The 19,372-nt window shown below is 38.2% G+C and overlaps 1 protein-coding gene across 1 annotated transcript in view; it reads left to right on the top strand.

Annotated features, from left to right (window-relative positions):
* USH2A (usherin) overlaps nucleotides 1-19,372 on the top strand; it is a 783,103-nt gene that overhangs the window by 744,570 nt on the left and 19,161 nt on the right. The window contains exon 69 of the mRNA XM_082362477.1: nucleotides 124-368. Within this exon, the coding sequence (XP_082218603.1) occupies nucleotides 124-368 (245 nt within the window). The remainder of the gene's footprint in view (nucleotides 1-123; nucleotides 369-19,372) is intronic.

Here is a 19,372-nt window from a genome sequence, read left to right as displayed (position 1 = left end):
AGCCTGAACACAAGTGCAACAAAGCACTATGCATGCCTTTCTAATTTATTAAACAACAGAGCAAGAAATCACAAAACTGCCTTCTGAAATAACGCTTCCCTTTTCTGTCCCTGGGTTTTGCAGGCCTGGTGCTGACAACTCCTGGAGAAAAGAAAGGATCAGGGAGCAAAAGCACGGAGTTCTACAGCGAGTTATGGTTCATAGTGTTAATGGCAATGCTGGGCTTGATCTTGTTGGCCATTTTTCTGTCCCTGATACTACAGAGAAAAATCCACAAAGAACCATATATAAGAGAGAGGCCTCCTTTAGTGCCTCTTCCAAAGCGGATGTCTCCATTGAATGTATACCCACCGGGGGAAACCCATATGGTATGTATCTAAAGGCGGCCTCATTTCTCTATTACTAGACTAAAATATTTGTTTGTATTTAGACGGAAATATTTTCAGAGCCATAGTAGCAAGGGACTAGATGACACTTACGTTTGGCTAAATGTGGGGACCAAGGGAGACTAACCCTAGAAGAGCATTCTCAACTTTGGCTGCACATTAGAATCACCTAGTGCTACAGACTGAATATTTGTGTCCCCCCAAAATTCATGTGTTGAAACCCTAATCCCAAGTGTGATGGTATATGGGGGGAGGGCCTTTGGGAGGTAGTTAGGTCATGAGGGTGGAGCCCTCATGAATGGGATTAGTGCCCTTATAAAGAGACCCCAGAGAGCTCCCTTGTCCTTTCCACCATGTGAGGACCAGGAAGTGGGCCCGCACCAGACACTCAATCTGCCGGCACCTTGATCTTGGACTTCCCAGCCTCCAGAATTTAAGAAATAAATTTCTGTTGCCTCTAGGTCACCCAGCCCATGGTATTCTGTTATAGCAGCCCTAACGGGCTAAGACATCTGGGAAAGGTTTTAAAATACCGATACCTGGGCCTTATCCCAGAAATTCTGATTTCATTGGCCTTGGATGGGGCCTGGGGATTGGTATTCTTTTTTTAACTCCGAAAGTGATTCTAATGTGCACCAGGGGTGAGTATTTCTGCTTTGTAGTTGTAAGTCAGGGGATGGTGGAGGAGAGTTGTATATTGAAATCACCTGGAGAATTTATAGGTTATATTACTGTGTAACTTGGGGAATTAGAAATAAAAGGGGAGATAGGGAAGGACTTAAGTGCCAGCAGTGCTGAGTCTGTTCTTGACCCTGACACTCTGCGCCAGTGCGGATAGATGACTCCTTGTGGCTCCAGACCACCTACTGCCAAGATAGAGGTCAGGCAAAGATCTGGGGGGTGAAGGTCACACGGAGGGTGACACAAGGCATCGCTGCACCAAGCACTCATTGAAGAGGTAAAAGGTGACTGAATCCCATGGTGCAGTCTGGCGTGGGGCTGTGTCTACCTGGGCAAGGAAAGGCTGTAATTTATAAATCCCCCAGGTACCAGTCTGCTCCCCAAACTGTGCGCCAAAATGCATCTGCCCGAGGGGACCCCTCTTCCCCAGTTTGCACAAAGTTCTATATGAGCTAGTGGCCACCCTGTGTAGCTGAAATTCTGATCACCAATTCCAATGTGTGGGGAGGCTTTCCACAGCAACAGGCAATTCTGTGACACCAGCTGGGTGTCCTACAGTTCAACTAAATTCTGACACTGTCTACCCAGAGATAGCATCAGATTCCACAGGGGAAGGGCTCAGTCCTACAAGACTCTTGTCCCCTCTGTGTCCCCTTCCCCGCCAACCTCAGAGGCCAATCACAAGTCCAGATTGTCACCTGTGCTTCTGACCTACTGGCTACAGATTGGAGGTTCCAATGACCAAATCCTTGGGTTTCTTAATTCGTTAATGAATTTAATGAACAGTAACGAATTTTAAATTTGTTAACATTTTCAAGATCACAAAGCATAAATTGAGTCCAGCTAAGTTTAAGTGCAGGCTCTACTTGTACAGTCAACCCTATATATCTACAGATTCCACACCCACAGACACAGAGGGCTGACCATGAGAATTGAACATTCTCAGATTTTGGTACCCATGGGAGGGAGTCCTGGGGCCAAATCCCCTTGGATACCGATGGACAATTGTAATTACTGGCTTGCAGATCCTTTCATTCTCTGCAATACTAAACAAATAATGCAGTATCACCTCAACACTTAGCAATTAGTTTCTACTCACCGAGTGGTTTAAATTGCCGAACTCTTATATTATGAAAATGCATCTCCAGATAGTATTAATGTGTGGGTATGATTATACTGTCCTTGGAGAAACATAAAGAATTTGGGTTTGGGGTTTCTTTTTAATTTATTGAAGTATAGTTGATTTACAATGTTGTGTTAATTTCTGCTATAGAGCAAAGTGATTCAGTTATACATATATATATTCTTTTTCATATTTTTTCAATTGTGGTTTATCAAACGATATTGAATATAGTTCTCCTGCTGTACAGTAGGCACTTGTTGTTTATCCATCCTATATACAATAGTTTGAATCTGCTAATCCCAAACTTCCAATCCTTACCTCCTCCATCGCCCTGCCCCTTGGCAACCACAAGTCTGTTCTCTGTGTCTTTGAGTCTGTTTCTGTTTCGTAAATAAGTTCGTTTGTGTCATATTTTAGATTCCATCATAAGTGATACCATATGATATTTGTCTTTCTCTTCTGACTTACTTTGCTTAGTAGGTTAATCTCTAGGTCCATCCATGTTGCTGCAAATGGCATTATTTCATTCTTGTTTATGGCTGAGTAATATTCTCTTATATAAATATAGCACTCTTCTTTATCCATGCATCTGTCAATGGACATGTAGGTTGTTTCCATGTTTTGGGTATTGTAAATAGTGCTTTTATGAATATTGGGCTGCATGTATCTTTTCGAATTAGAGTTTTGTCCTGATATATGCCCAGGAGTGGGATTGCTGGATCATATGGCAACTCTATTTTTAGTTTTTGAGGACCATCCATACTGCTTTTTACAGTGGCTGCACTGATTTACATTCCCACCAACAGTGTAGAAGGATTCCCTTTTCTATACTCGCCCTCCAGAACTTGTTATTTTTAGACTTTTTAATGATGACTAGTCTGTCCAGTGTGAGGTGGTACCTCACTGTAGTTTTGATTTGCATTTCTCAAATAATTAGCGATGTTGAGCATCTTTTCATGTGCCTGTTGGACATGTGTATGTCTTCTTTGGAGAAATGTCTACTGTGGTCTTCAGCCCACTTTTCAGTTAGGTTGTCTGTTTTTTTTATTATTAAGTTGTATGACCTGTTTGTATATTTTGTAAATTAAGCCCTTATCATTTGCATCCTTTGCAAATATTTTCTCCCAGTCCATAGGTTGTCTTTTCATTTTATTTATGGTTTCCTTTGCCTATGCAAAAGCTTATAAGTTTGATTAGGTCCCAATTAGTGACTTTTGCTTTTATTTTTTTTAACATCTTTATTGGAGTATAATTGCTTTACAATGTTGTGTTAGTTTCTGCTGTATAACAAAGTGAATCAGCTATATGTATACATATATCCCCATATCCCCTCCCTCTCGAGTCTCCCTCCCACCCACCCTATCACACCCCTCTAAGTGGTCACAAAGCACTGAGCTGATCTCCCCATGTTATGCAGCTGCTTCCCACTAGCTATCTATTTTACACTTGGTAGTGTATATATGTCAACGCTACTCTTTCACTTCGTCCCAGCTTACCCTTCCCCCTCCCCATGTCCTCAAGTCCATTCTCTATGTCTGTCTTTATTCCTGTCCTGCCCCTAGGTTCATCAGAACCATATTTTTTTTCTAGATTCCACATATATGTGTTAGCATACGGTATTTGTTTTTCTGACTTCCTTCACTCTGTATGACAGACTCTAACTCCATCCACCTCACTACAAATAACTCCATTTCGTTTCTTTTTATGGCTGAGTGATATTCCATTGTATATATGTGCCACATCTTCTTTATCCATTCATCTGATGATGGACACTTAGGTTGCTTCCATGTCCTGGCTATTGTAAATAGAGCTGCAATGAACATTGTGGTACATGACTCTTTTTGAATTATGGTTTTCTCAGGGTATATGCCCAGTACTGGGATTGCTGGGTCGTGTGGTAGTTCTATTTTTAGTTTCTTAAGGAACCTCCATACTGTTCTCCATAGTGGCTGTATCAATTTACATTCCCACCAACAGTGCAAGAGGGTTCCCTTTTCTCCACACCCTCTCCAGCATTTATTGTTTCTAGATTTTTTGATGATGGCCATTCTGACCAGTGTGAGATGATATCTCATTGTAGTTTTGATTTGCATTTCTCTAATGATTAATGATGTTAAGCATTCTTTCATGTGTTTGTTGGCAATCTGTATATATCTTCTTTGGAGAACTGTCTATTTAGGTCTTCTGCCCATTTTTGGATTGGGTTGTTTGTTTTTTGTTATTGAGCTGCATGAGCTGCTTGTAAATTTTGGAGATTAATCCTTTGTCAGTTGCTTCATTTGCAAATATTTTCTCCCATTCTGAGGGTTGTCTTTTGGTCTTGTTTATGGTTTCCTTTGCTGTGCAAAAGCTTTTAAGTTTCATTAGGTCCCATTTGTTTATTTTTGTTTTTATTTCCATTTCTCTAGGATGTGGGTCAAAAAGGATCTTGCTGTGATTTATGTCATAGAGTGTTCTGCCTATGTTTTCCTCTAAGAGTTTTATCATGTCTGGCCTTACATTTAGGTCTTTAATCCATTTTGAGTTTATTTTTGTGTATGATGTTAGGGAGTGTTCTAATTTCATTCTTTTACATGTACCTGTCCAGTTTTCCCAGCACCACTTATTGAAGAGGCTGTCTTTTCTCCACTGTATATGCTTGCCTCCTTTGTGCCAGAAACGGGATGAAGACCTAATATATATCTTTCTCATTATAAATCAGTTATCACAGCAACACACAAATAAAGCACAGAAACCTGGTCAAACTGCTTAAGTTTCAATACTTCAAAAAACAGAGATGAGGGAACGGTAGCATTGTCCACCTTCCGTATCTCTTCAGTCTTCAAGGACACAGCAATGACAGAGGTCAATGCCGTGATGCATCTGTATTGTGGCCAAGTAGCAGAATAGGTGGGGGCATGAGAGGGCAGCTGTTCCTCATAGACCCGTGGACTGTGGTGGACGCAGAGGCAGCCGGGGAAAAGTGACAGGGTGGCGGGGAAGCAAGGAAGATGCCAGCCACGTCCCCCAGCCTGGGCTCCCTCGCCGTCCACATCTCCCCCTCCACTCTCCTGGCTCCATCCTCCAAGGCTCCTTCCTCTCTGAGCACATCAGGCTCCTCCTGCGGGGCAGCTGCTAAATGCAGGGCTGTTGAGTGGGCAGTTCAGGCGCTGGGGCTGTGTGCTTCTGTTCAGGGGAGAGCCCTGAGGAGGCTCTCACTGAGGGGCTGACACTGCAGAACTTTCCCTTGTTGGAGAGGAACCTTCTCTCTCCGACGAGGCCGTGCTCTTAGACAGAGGATGCACCACTGCTGGAGGGAAGTGCATGGAAGAGCCAGGCAGGCCGGAGAAGTCTGTTAGGTGATCTGGGAAATGAGTTAAATCAACCCTGCGGTGCATCGAGTGTGTGGAGAAGGTGAATGGGATCACCTGGGTTTATCGACTCTGTAACATGATGTCCAGTTACAGGAAACTTACCCACAGACCAGTAGCATCCAGGACTGGGTTCAGTGATCAGTTCTGTCCCTACAGGACAGCCCCTCTGCCTCCTAGACCTTCCTGAGGAGGAATCCAGTTTTGCCCATTTGGTTAGGTTAGTGATCAAGAAACAAGCAGGTCATTCCTGTGGGCAAGTTACACTCGACGGTTCCCTTGCTTGGAGTTATCCTGAGTCTTGTTAAGCTCTGTTTTGTCAAAGTGAGGCCCCTGAATATTGGTATCAGCATCACATGGGAGGCTGACCTGAGTCTCAGAGGAAGAAACCTGAGAGTCTGCCATTTCCAGCAACCTTGGGAAGGCTGATGCTGAGTGAAGTTTGAGAGCAGCCGTGAATGAATGAAAAGATAACACAGTTGCTGTGAGCAGTGTGTACAGTCCGATGACCAATAAAGCCCGATTGGGGGTGGTGACTGCGTGATTCCACTTATATGAGGTATTTAAATAGTCAAACTCAGGGAAGCAAAGACTAGAATGGTGGTTGCCAGGGCCTGTGGGAGGGGGAAATGGGGAGTTGATAATGAACAGGTGGAAAGTTTCAGTTATGCAAGATGAAGTTCTAGAACTCTGCTGTACCACATGGTCCTACAGAGAACAGTGCTGTATTGGTGAGAGGGTAGATCTCTTACTGCAAGACAATAAATTAAAAAACAAACAGGTGAGACTGCTGATGAGTCCTTGCAGTCCTGACAAGATCCAGGCCCAGCCCCCTGTGGGCCCGGACATAGGCTCCAGCTGGGAGGAGCAGGCAAAGGAATTCAAATTCCCTCCTCCTCTCCTCCCCTGACCACCCAGGCAAAGCAGAACGGCACCCACCTGATTGACCTCTGCCGAGGGGCCAGGAAAGAGTGAGGAGGGGAAGGGGAGGAGGCTGGCTGGCTACGGGGGCTCTGGGCCCAGAGAAGGGGCTGGTCATCAGAAGGGAGGGTGCTACTTGCAGGCCCTGGAGCGTTCCCAGAGGTGAAATCTGGGGTATACCTGGGTGCCAGACAGTGTTCCCCGACCCATTGAATCACAGTTGAACTCTACCCGGTGGACAAAAGTTACTTACAAGCTTGCTTTTCTAAAACCTCTTTGAAACTAAACTGCTCTCACAGTGTTGGAGAGCTGGATGATTATTAGCAAAGGTTAGTCAAACTAAAGAGAAGACACTTTGCATTAATAGAACAAAAGGAAGAGCTGATGTGGATGTCCGTGGGCTCTGGAACCTGCAGGTATGAATCTGAATAGGAGCAAGCTGCATTCACCTGCTCTGTTTCCCAGACTGACTTGCTTTTCACTTGAGTAGGTCAATGCTAGCTACCCCTACAGCACACACACACACACACACACACACACACACACACACACACACACACACACACACACACACACACACACACACACACACACACACACACACACACACACACACACACACACACACACAGTCATCTGACAAGCCCTGGTTTCAGGGCTGCTGTAAACCTGTCCCAGGCACTCCTGTCCTCTGAACAGGTAAGATACTCTTTAACATCAGAGACAAATTGGTAGAAGGCTTTTCAGCTTAACCCTGAACAGAGAAAAATGGGGCAGAGGTGCTAGAGAAAGGGAGAACTTTTTCTATTGTTTAATTCTAAATGTGTTAACATTTTCAAGATCACTCAGCATAAATTGAGTCCAGCTAAGTTTAAGTGTAGGTTTTACTTGTACAGTCAGCTCTATGAGTCTACACATTCCACACCCACAGACACAGAAGGCTGATTATGGGACTGGAGCATCTTTGGATTCTGATACCCATGGCAGGGTCCTGCAGCCAACCCCCCTTGGATACTGAGAGACAATTGTAATGTAATTACTGGCTTGCAGATCCTTTCATTCTCTGAAATACTAAACAAATAATGCAGTGTTACCGTGACACTAAGCACTTAGTTTCTACTCACCGAGTAGTTTAAATTGCAGAACTCTTTATATATATGAAAATGCATCTCCAGGTAGTATTAATGTGTGGGTATGATTATGCTATTCTTGGAGAAACACAAAGAATTTGTTTTTGTTTTTTTTTTAATTTTATTGAAGTAGAGTTGATTTATCGTGTTGTGTTCATTTCTGCTGTACAGCAAAGTGATTCAGTTTTATACACACACACACACACACACACACACATTTTTTTATATTCATTTCCATTATGGCTTATCTGAGGATGTTGAATATAGTTCCCTGTACCGTAAAGTAGGGCCTTGTGGTTTATTCATCATATATGAAATAGTTTGCATCTGCTAATCCCAAACTCCCCATCCATCCCTCCCCCATGCCCCTCCCCATTGGCAACCACAAGTCTGTTCTCTGTCTGTGAGTCTGTTTCTGTTTTGTATATAGGTTCATTTGTTTTGTATTTTAGATTCCATCATAAGTGATATATGGTATTTGTCTTTCACTTTTTGACTTACTTCGCTTAGTATGATAATCTCTCGGCCCATCCATGTTGCTGCAAATGGCATTATTTTATTCTTTATTATGGCTGAGTAATATTCCATTGTATAAATATACCACATCTTCCTTATCCACACATCTGTCCAGGGACATTTAGGTTGTTTCCATGTCTTGGATATTGTACATAGTGCTGCTATGAACATTGTGGTGCATGTATCTTTTTGAATTAGAGTTTTGTCTGGATATATGCCCTGGAGCGGGATTGCTGGATCATATAGCAACTCTATTTTTAGTTTTTTGAGGAACCTCCATACTGTTTTCCATAGTGGCTGCACCAACTGACATTCCCACCAAGAATGTAAGAGGGTTCCCTTTTCTCCACACCCCCTCCAGCAGTTGTTATTTGTAGACTTTTTAATGATGGCCATTCTGACCTTTGTTAGATGGAACTTCATTGTAGTTTGATTACCATTTCTCTAATAACTAGTGAATATGAGCATCTTTTCATGTGCCTCTTGGCCAGCCGTATGTCTTCTTTGGAGATATGTCTATTTAGGTCTTCTGCCCATCTTTTGATTGGGTTGTTTTATTTTTATTTGTTTAATTATTATTATTATTATTGTGTGTGTGTTGCATTGTGCAGCTTGCAGGATTTTAGCTCCCTGACCAGGGATTGAAATTGGGCCACAGCAGTGAAAGCACCAATCCTAACCCCTGGACCACCAGGGAAGTTCTGGGGTTGTTTGTTTTTTCGCACTGAGTTGTATGAGCTGTTTGTACATTTTAGAAATTAAGCCCTTATCGGTCGCATCATTTGCAAATATTTTCTCCCAGACTGTAGGTTGTCTTTCTGTTTGGTTTATGATTTCATTTGCTGTGCAAAAGCTTATAAGTTTGATTAGGTCCCATTTGTTTATTTTTGCTTTTATTTCTATTGCCTTGGGAGACTGACCTAAAAAAAAAATCAGTATGATTTATGATTTTAGGTCAGAAAATGCTTTGCCTATGTTCCCTTCTAGGAGTTTTTTTGATGTCGTGTCTTATATTTAAGTCTATAAGCCATTTTGAGTTTATTTTTGTATATGGTGTGAGGGTGTGTTCTAACTTCATTGATTTACATGCAGCTGTCCAACTTTCCTGACACCACTAGCTGAAGACACTGTCTTTTCCCCATTGTATATTCTTGCCTCCTTTGTCGAAGATTAATTGACCATAGGTGTGTGAGTTTATTTCTGGGCTCTCTATTCTGTTCCATTGATCCATATGTCTTTTTGTGCCAGTACCACACTGTTTTGATTACTGTAGCTTTGTAGTATTGTCTGAAGTCTTGGCGGGTTATGCCTCCTACTGTTTTCTTTTTCCTCAAGATTGCTTTGGCAAGTCTGGGTGTTTTATGGTTCCATATAAATTTTAGTATTATTTGATCTAGTTCAGTGAAAAATGTCATGGGTAATTTGATAGGGATCGCATTAAATCTGTAGATTGCTTTGGATAGTATGGCCATTTTAACAATATTAATTCTTCCAATCCAAGAGCACGGAATTTCTTTCCAATTCTTTGAATCATCTTGAATTTACTTTATTAATGTTTTGTATTTCTCAGCATGTAAGTCTTTCATCTCCTTGGTGAGGTTTATTCCTAAGTATTTTTTTTTTTTTGATGCAACTTTAAAGGGTATTGTTTGTCTACATTCCCTTTCTGATATTTCATTGTTAGTGTAAAGAAATGCAACCAATTTCTGTATATTAATTTTGTATCCTGCTACCATGCTGAATTTGTTTATCAGTTCTAGTAGTTTTTCTGTGGCATCTTTAGGGTATTCTAGATATAGTGTCTTGTCATCTGCTTATAATGATAATTTTACCTCCTCCTTACCAATTTGAACACGTTTTATTTCTTTTTCTTGTCTAATTGCTGTGGCTAGGACTGGCAATTCTATATTGAATAGAAGTGGTGAGAGTAGGCATCCTTGTCTTGTTCCAGATTTTAACAGGAAGGCTTTCAGCTTTTCACCCTTGAATATTATACTGGTTGTGGGTTTGTCATAAATAGCTTTTATTATGTTGAGATATGTTCCCTCTATACCCACTTTCATAAGGGGTTTTATCATGAATGGATGTTGAATTTTATCAAAGGCTTTTTCTGCATGTATTGAGATGATCCTGTGGTTTTGTCTTTTCTTTTGCTGATGAGGTGTATCACATTGATTTGCATATGTTGAACTCTCCTTGTGACACTGGGATGAACCCAAATTGGTTGTGGTGTATGATCTTTTTTATGTGTTGTTGGATTCAGTTTGCTAGTATTATATTGAGAATTTTTGCATCTATATTCATCAAAGATATTGGCCTGAAATTTTCTTTTTTGGTAGTGTCTTTGTCTGATTTTGGTATCAGGGTGGCATTGTCTTCATAGAATGTCTTTTGAAGTGTTCCTTCCTCTTCAATCTTTTGGAAGAGTTTGAGAAGAAACAGTATAAGTTCTTCTTTGTATGTTTGGTAGAATTCACATGTGAAGACATCTGGTCCTGGAGTTTTGTTTGTAAGGAGTTTTTTGAAATTACAGATTCTGTTTCACTTCTAGTGATCAGTCTGTTCAAGATATCTATTTCTTTTTGATTCAGTTTTGGTGCATTGTATGTTTCTAGAAACTTGTCCGTTTCTTCTAGTTTGTCCAATTTGTTAGCATAAATTGTTCACAGTATTCTCTTATGTTCCCCCCCACCCCATGGTATCAGTTGTGATTTCTACTCTTTCCTTTCTTATTTTGTTTCTTTGTGTCTCCTCTCATTTCTTCTTGGTGAGCCTGGACAGAGGTTTGTCTATTTTGTTTACTATCTCAAAGAACTAGCTCTTGGTTTTATTGATTTTTTTCTATTGTTTTTTAATCTCTATTTATTTCCTCTCTGATCTTTGTTATCTCCTTCCTTCTGCTGACTTTAGGTTTTCTTTGTTCCTTTTCCCATTCTTTTAGGTGGTGGGTTTAGGTTGCTTCCTAAAGAAGGCCTCTATCACTATGAATTTCCATGTAAGAAATGCTTTTGCTGCATCCCATAGATTTTGTATGGTTGTGTTTTCATTGTCTCATTGCTTCAAGTATTTTTTAATTTCTTCTTCTTTTTTTTTTTTTGGCTTTCAGGGAAAAGTTTTTATTTTACTTATTTATTTTTTTATTTTTTATTTTATGTTGGAGTATAGTTGATATACAATGTTGTGTTTCAGGTGTATAGCAAAGTGATTTAGTTATACATATACATATATTTATGCTGTTTCAGATTCTTTTCCCATGTAGGTTCTTAGAGTATTGAGTAAAGTTCCTTGCGCTATACAGTAGGTCCTTCTTGATTATCTATTTTATATATAGTAGTGTGTATATGTTAATCCCAACCTCCTAATTTATCCCTCGCCCCACCCCCACCTTTCCCCATTGGTAACCATAACTTTCTTTTCTATGTCTGTGAGTCTGTTTCTGTTTCATAAATAAATTCATTTGTATCATTTTTTAGATTCCACATATAAGTGATATCATATATTTCTCTGACTTACTTCACTTAGTATAATAATCTCTAGGTTCATCCATGTTGCTGCAAATGGCATTATTTCATTCTTTTTATGGCTGAGTAATATTCCATTGTATACATGTACCACATCTTCTTTTTCCATTCATCTGTTGATGGACATTTAGGTTGCTTCCATGTCTTGGCTATTGTATATAGTGTTTCAATAAGCATTGGGGTGCATGTATCTTTTCAAAGTATGGTTTTCTCCAGATATATGCCCAAGAGTGAGATTTCTGTATCATATGGTAACTTTATTTTTAGTTTTTTAAGGAACCTCCATATTGTTCTCCACAGTGGCTACACCAATTTACATTCCCACCAACAGTGTAGGAGGGTTCCCTTTTCTCCTGACCCTCTCCAGCATTTGTTGTTTGTGGACTTTTTAATGAAGATCATTCTGACCAGTGTGAGGTGGTACCTCATTATAGTTTTGATTTGCAGTTCTTTAATAATTAGCAATATTGAGCATCTTTTCATGGGCTTTTTGCCCATCTGTCTGTCTTCTTCTGTGGAGAAGTGTTGATTTATGTCTTCTGCCCTTTTTTTTTTATTGTGTTGATTGTTTTTCTTAATATTGAGCTGCATGAGCTGCTTTTATATTTTGAAGATTAATCCCTTTTTGGTCACATCATTTGCAAATATTTTTTCCCATTTGGTGGGTTATCTTTTCGTTTTGTCAGTGGTTTCCTTTGTGGTGCAAAAGCTTTTTTTTTTAATTTTTATTGGAGTAGAGTTGATTTACAATGTTGTGTTAGTTTCACATGCACAGCAAAGTAAATCAGACTAATTATATATTTTTTTTAAATTTTTATTGGAGTAGAGTTGATTTACAATCTTGTGTTAGTTTCACATGCACAGCAAAGTAAATCAGACTAATTATATATATATGTGTGTGTGTGTATATATATATAATATATATATATTATATATATATAATATATATATATATAAAATCTCCATTCTTTTTCAGATTCTTTTCCCATATTGGTTATTACAGAATATTGAGTACAGTTGCCTATGCTATACAGTAGGTCCCTATTGGTTATTAATTTTATACATAGTAGTTGGTATATGTTAATCCAAATCTCCTAATTTATCACTTACCCCAACACTTCCCCTTTGGTAGCCTTAAGTTTGATTTCAAGATCTGTGAGTCTGTTTCTGTTTTGTAACTCACTTCATTTGTATCATGTTTTAATTAGATTCCACATATAAGTGATATCATATGATATTTGTCTTTATCTGACTTAATTCACTTAGTATGATAATCTCTAGGTCCATACATGTTGCTGCAACTGCCATTATTTCATTCTTTTTTTTAAATTTTTATTTTATATTGCAGTGTAGTTGATTTACAATGATGTGTTAGTATCAGCTGTACAGCAAAGTGATTTAATAATACATATACATATAGCTATTCTTTTTCAGATTTTTTTCCAATATAGGTTGTTACATGGTATTGAGTAAAGTTCCCTGTGCTGTACATTAGGTCCCTGTTGATTATCTATTTTATATATAATAGTGTGTATATGTTAATCCCAACTTCCTAATTTATTCCTCCCCCCACCTTTCCCCTTTTTGTAACCATAAGCTTGTTTTCTAAGGCTGTGAGTTTGTTTCTGTTTTGTAAATAAGTTCATTTGTATCATTTTTAGATTCCACATATAAGTGATATTATATGATATTTGTCTTTTTCTGTCTGACTTACTTCACTTAGTATGATAATCTCTAGGTCCTTCCATATTGCTGCAAATGGCATTATTTCATTCTTGTTTATGGCTGAGTAATATTCCATTATATATATGTACCAATCTTCTTTATCTACTCATCTGTTGATGGACATTCACATTGCTTCCATGTCTTGGCTATTATAAATAGTACTGCTGTGAACATTGGGGTGTGTGTATCTTTCTGAATTAGGGTTTTCCTCTTTTCTGGCTATATGTCCAGGAGTGGAATTACTGGATCATATGGTAGTTCTATTTTTAGTTTTCTGAGGAACCTCCATACTGTTTTCCACAGTGGCTGCACCAACTTACAATCCCACCAACAGTGGAGGAGGATTTCCTTTTCTCCATACCCTCTCCAGCTTTTGTTATCTGTAGACTTTTTAATGATGGTCATTCTGACAGGTGTGCAGTGGTACCTTGTTGTACTTTTGATTTGCATTTCTCTAATATTAGCTATGTTGAGCATCTTTTCATGTGCTTTTTAGCCATCTGTATGTCTTCTTTGGAGAAATGTCTATTTACATCTTCTGCCCATTTTTTGATTGGGATCTTTGTTTTTTTGATATAGAGCTGCATGAGCTATTTGTAAATTTTGGAGATCTATCCCTGTCAGTCGCTTCATTTGCAGATATTTTCTCCCATTCTATGGGTTGTCTTTTCATTTTGTTTATGGTTTCCTTTACTGTGCAAAGCTTTTAAGTTTAATTAGGTCCCATTTGTTTATTTTTGGTTTTATTTTCATTACTCTAGGGGGTGGATCCAATAAGATGCTGCAATTTAAGTCAAAGAGTGTTCTGCCTATATTTTCCTCTAAAAGTTTTACAGTATCCAGTCTTACATTTATGTATTTCATCCATTTTGAGTTTAGTTTTGTGTACAGTGTTAGAGAATGTTCTAATTTAATTCTTTTATATTTAGCTGTCCAATATTCCCAGGACAACTTCTTGAAGAGACTGTCTTCTCTTCATTGTAAATCGTTGCCTCCTTTGTCATAGATTAATTGATCATAGTTGCCTGGGTTTATTTCTGGGCCTTCTATCATATCATATTCCCTTGATCTCTATTTCTGTTTTTGTGCCAGTACCATACTGTTTTGATTACTGTAGCTATATAGTATAGTCTGAAGTCAGGGAGCCTCATTCCTTCAGCTCCATTTTTCTTTCTCAACGTTGTTTTGGCTATTCAGGGTCTTTTGTGTTTCCATACACATTTTAAGATTTTTTTGTTCTAGGTCTGCAAAAATACCAGTGGTAATATGATAGGGATGGCTTGAATCTGTAGACTGCCTTGGGTAGTATATTCATTTTGACCATATTGATTCTTCCAATCCAAGAACATGGTATATCTTCCTTTCTGTTTGTGTCATCATTGATTTCTTTCATCAGTGTCTTATAGTTTTCAGAGTACAGGCCTTTTGCCTCCTTAGGTAGGTGTAGTCCTAGGTATTTTATTCTTTTTGATGCGATGGTAAATGGGATTGTTTCCTTAATTTCTCTTTCTGATCCTTCATTGTTAGCATATAGAAATTCAACAGATTTCTGTGTATTAACTTTGTATCCCACAACATTACCAAATTCATTGATGAGCTGTAGTTATCATCTGGTAACATCTTTAGGATTTTTTATGTATAGTATCATGTCATCTGCAAACATTGACCATTTTATTTCTTCTTTTCCAATTTGGATTCATTTTATTTCCTTTTCTTCTCTGATTGCCACGACTAGGACTTCCAAAACTATGTTGAATAAAAGTAGTGAGAGTAGACATCCTTGTCTTGTTCCTGACCTTAGAGGGAATGCTTTCAGCTTCTCACCTGAGAATTATGTTAGCTGTGGGTTTGTCATATATGGCCTTTATTATATTGAGGTATGTTTCCTCTATGCCCAGTTTCTGGAGAGTTTTTATCATAAATGGGTGTTGAATTTTGTCAAAAGCTTTCTCTGCACCTATTGAGATGATCATATGGTTTTATTCTTCAATTTGTTAATGTGGTGTATCACACTGGTTGATTTGTGGTATTGAAAAATCCTTGCATCCCTGGAATAAATCCCACTTGATCCTGGTGTATGATCCATCTAATGTATTGTTGGGTTGGGTTTGCTAGTATTTTGTTGAGGATTTTTGTGTCTGTGTTCATCAGTGACATAGTCCTGTAATTTTCTTTTTTTGTGATACCTTTGTCTGATTTTGGTATCAGGGTGACGGTGGCCTCATAAAATGAGTTTGGGAGTATTCCTACCTCTGAAATATTTTGGAAGAGTTTCAGAAGGATAGGTGTTAACTCTTGTCTAAATGTTTGATAGAATGCGCCTGTGACGCCATCTGGTCCTGGACTTTTGTTTCTTGGGAATATTTTAATCATTGTTTCAATTTCAGTGCTTGTGATTGGTCTGTTCATATTTTATATTTCTTCCTAGTTCAGTTTTGGGAGATTGCACCTTTCTAAGAATTTGTCCATTTCTTCTAGGTTGTCCATTTTATTGGCATAGAGTTGTTTGTAGTAGTCTCTTATGATCATTTGTATTTCTGTGGTGTCAGTTGTAACTTCTCCTTTTTCATTTCTAACTTTCCTGATTTGAGCCCCCTCCCTTTTTTTCTTGATTGAGTCTGCATAAGTTTTATCAATTTTGTTTATCCTTTCAAAGAACCAGCTTTTAGTTTCATTGATCTTTTCTATTGTTTTCTCTTCTCTATTTCCTTTATTTCTGCTCTGATCCTTATGATTTCTTTCCTTATATTAATTTTGGGTTTTGTTTATTCTTCTTTCTCTAGTTGCTTTAGGTATATGCTTAGGTTTTTTATTGGGGATTTTTCTTGTGTCTTGAGGTAAGAATGATTGCTATAATATTCCCTAATAAAACTGCTTTTGCTGAATCCCAGAGGTTCTGGATCATCACATTCTCGTTTTCATTTATCTCTAGGTATTTTTTTATTTACTTCTTGATTTCTTCAATGATCCATTGGTTGTTTAGAAAGATATTGTTTAGCCTCCATGTGTTTCTGTGTTTTACAGGTTTTTTCTTGTAGTTGATTTCTAACGTAATAGTGTTGTGGTCAGAAAAGATACTTGATATGATTTCAGTTTTCTTAAATTTACCAAGGCTTGCTTTGTGGCCCACCTTGTGATCTATCCTGGAGAATGTTCCATGTGCACTTGAAAAGAATGTATATTCTGCTACTTTCTGATGGAATGCTCTATAAATTTCAGTTAAGTCTATCTGGTCTAACGTAACATTTGAGGCCTGTGTTTTCTTACTGATTTTCTATCTGGATGTTCTGTCCATTGATGTAAGTGGAGTGTTACAGTCCCCCAGTATTATTGTGTTACTGTCAATTTCTGCTTTTATGGCTATTAGCATTTGCCTTATATATTGAGATGCTCATATATTGGGTGAATATATATTTAAAATTGTTATATCTTCTTCTTGAATTGATCCTGCGATGATTCTGCAGTGTTATATTTTTGTCTCTTGTAACAGTCTTTATTTTAAAGTCCATTTTGTCTGATATGAGTATTGCTACCCCAACTTTCCTTTGATTTCCATTTACATGGAATAACTTTTCCATCCCCTCACTTTCAGTCTGTGTTTCCCTAGATCTGAAGTGGTTCTCTTGTAGACAGCATATATATGGGTTTTGTTTTTGTATCCATTCAGGCAGTCTATGTCTTTTGGTTGGAGCATTTAAACCACTTATATTTATGGTAATTACCAATATGTATTTATTGCCATTTTGTTGATTATTTTGGAGTTGTTTTTGTAGGTCTTTTTTCTCCCCTTCCTCTTTTGTTCTCTTCTTTAGTGATTTGATGACTCTCTTTAGTGTTGTGTTTGGATTCCTTTTTCTTTTTTGAGGGTATATCTATTGTAGATTTTTGATTTGCGATTACCATGAGGTTTTGATATAGCAGTCTATGTATATACAAGATTGTTTTAAGTTGCTGGACTCTTAATTTCAAATGCATTTCCAATATCCTGCATTTGTACTCTCCTCTTCTCATGATTGCTGGTTTTGACATCATATTTATCTGTGAGTGATTTCCTACCTTTACTATATGTTTGCATTTACCAGTGAGCTTTCCCATTTCATAATTTTCTTGTTTCCAGTTGTGGCCTTTTCTTTTCCTTCTAGAAAGTTTCCTTTAGCATTTGTTTTAAAGTAGATGTTGGTGCATTTAATGTTTAAGAGATATCTTAAACTGTCCTCATTTACTTTTTTTTTAAAATTAATTAATTTATTTTTAATTTATTTTTGGCTGTGTTGGGTCTTTTTTTTTTTTTAAGACTACACTTTTCCCCTTTTTATTTTTATAACTTTTTTTTTAATTTTTAACATCTTTATTGGAGTATACTTGCTTTACAATGCTGTGTTAGTTTCTGCTTTATAACAAAGTGAATCAGCTATACATATACATATGTCCCCATATCTCTTCCCTCTTGCATCTCCCTCCCTCCCACCCTCCCTATCTCACCCCTCTAGGTGGTCACAAAGCACCGAGCTGATCCCCCTGTGCTATGTGGCTGCTTCCCACTAGCTATCTATTTTACGTTTGCTTCCCACTAGCTATCTATTTTACGTTTGGTAGTGTAAATATGTCCATGCCACTGTCTCACTTTTTCCCAGCTTACCCATCCCCATCCCTGTATCCTCAAGTCCATTCTCTAGTAGGTCTGCATCTTTATTCCCATCTTGCCCCTAGGTTCTTCTGAGCATTTTTTTTTCGTTTTTTTTTTTTTCAATTCCATATATATGTGTTAGCATACGGTATTTGTTTTTCTCTTTCTGACTTACTTCACGCTGTATGACAGTCTCTAGGTCCATCCAACTCACTACAAATAACTGTTTCATTCCTTTTCATGGCTGAGTAATATTCCATTGTATATATGTGCCACATCTTCTTTATCCATTCATCTGTTGATGGACACTTAGGTTGCTTCCATATCCTGGCTATTGTAAATAGAGCTGCAGTGAACATTTTGGTACATAACTCTTTTTGAATTATGGTTTTCTCAGGGTATATGCCCAGTAGTGGGATTGCTGGGTCATATGGTAGTTCTATTTTTAGTTTTTTAAGGAACCTCCATACTGTTCTCCATAGTGGCTGTATCAATTTACATTCCCACCAACAGTGCAAGAGGGTTCCCTTTTCTCCACACCCTCTCCAGCATTTATTGTTTGTAGATTTTTCGATGATGGCCATTCTGACTGGTGTGAGATGATATCTCATTGTACTTTTGATTTGCATTTCTCTAATGATTAATGATGTTGAGCATCCTTTCATGTGTTTGTTGGCAATCTGTATATCTTCTTTGGAGAAATGTCTGTTTAGGTCTTCTGCACATTTTTGGATGGTGTTGTTTGTTTTTTTGATATTGAGCTGCATGAGTTGCTTGTATGTTTTGGAGATTAATCCTTTATCAGTTGCTTCATTTGCAAATATTTTCTCCCATTCTGAGGATTGTCTTTTCATCTTGTTTATGGTTTTCTTTGCTGTGCAAAAGCTTTGAAGTTTCATTAGGTCCCATTTGTTTGTTTTTGTTTTTATTTCCATTTCTCTAGGAGGTGGGTCAAAAGGATCTTGCTGTGATATGTGTCATAGAGTGTTCTTCCTATGTTTTCCTCTAAGAGTTTGATAGTGTCTGGCCTTACATTTAGGTCTTTAATCCATTTTGAGTTTATTTTTGTGTATGGTGTTAGGGAGTGTTCTAATTTCATTCTTTTACATGTAGCTGTCCAGTTTTCCCAGCACCACTTATTGAAGAGGCTGTCTTTTCTCCACTGTGTATTCCTGCCTCCTTTATCAAAGATAAGGTGACCCTAAGTGCATGGGTTTATCTCTTGGCTTTCTATCCTGTTCCATTGATCTATATTTCTATTTTTGTGCCAGTACCGTACTGTCTTGATTACTGTAGCTTTGTAGTATAGTCTGAAGTCAGGGAGCCTGATTCCTCCAGCTCCATTTTTCTTTCTCAAGATTTCTTTGGCTATTTGGGGTCTTTTGTGTTTCC

The sequence above is a fragment of the Balaenoptera borealis genome (genome assembly GCF_965194805.1).
Source record: "Balaenoptera borealis genome assembly, chromosome: 1".
NCBI lineage: Eukaryota > Metazoa > Chordata > Mammalia > Artiodactyla > Balaenopteridae > Balaenoptera > Balaenoptera borealis.
The sequence above is the reverse complement of the archived record's forward strand: the minus strand, read 5'-3'. Positions and strand labels throughout refer to the sequence as shown.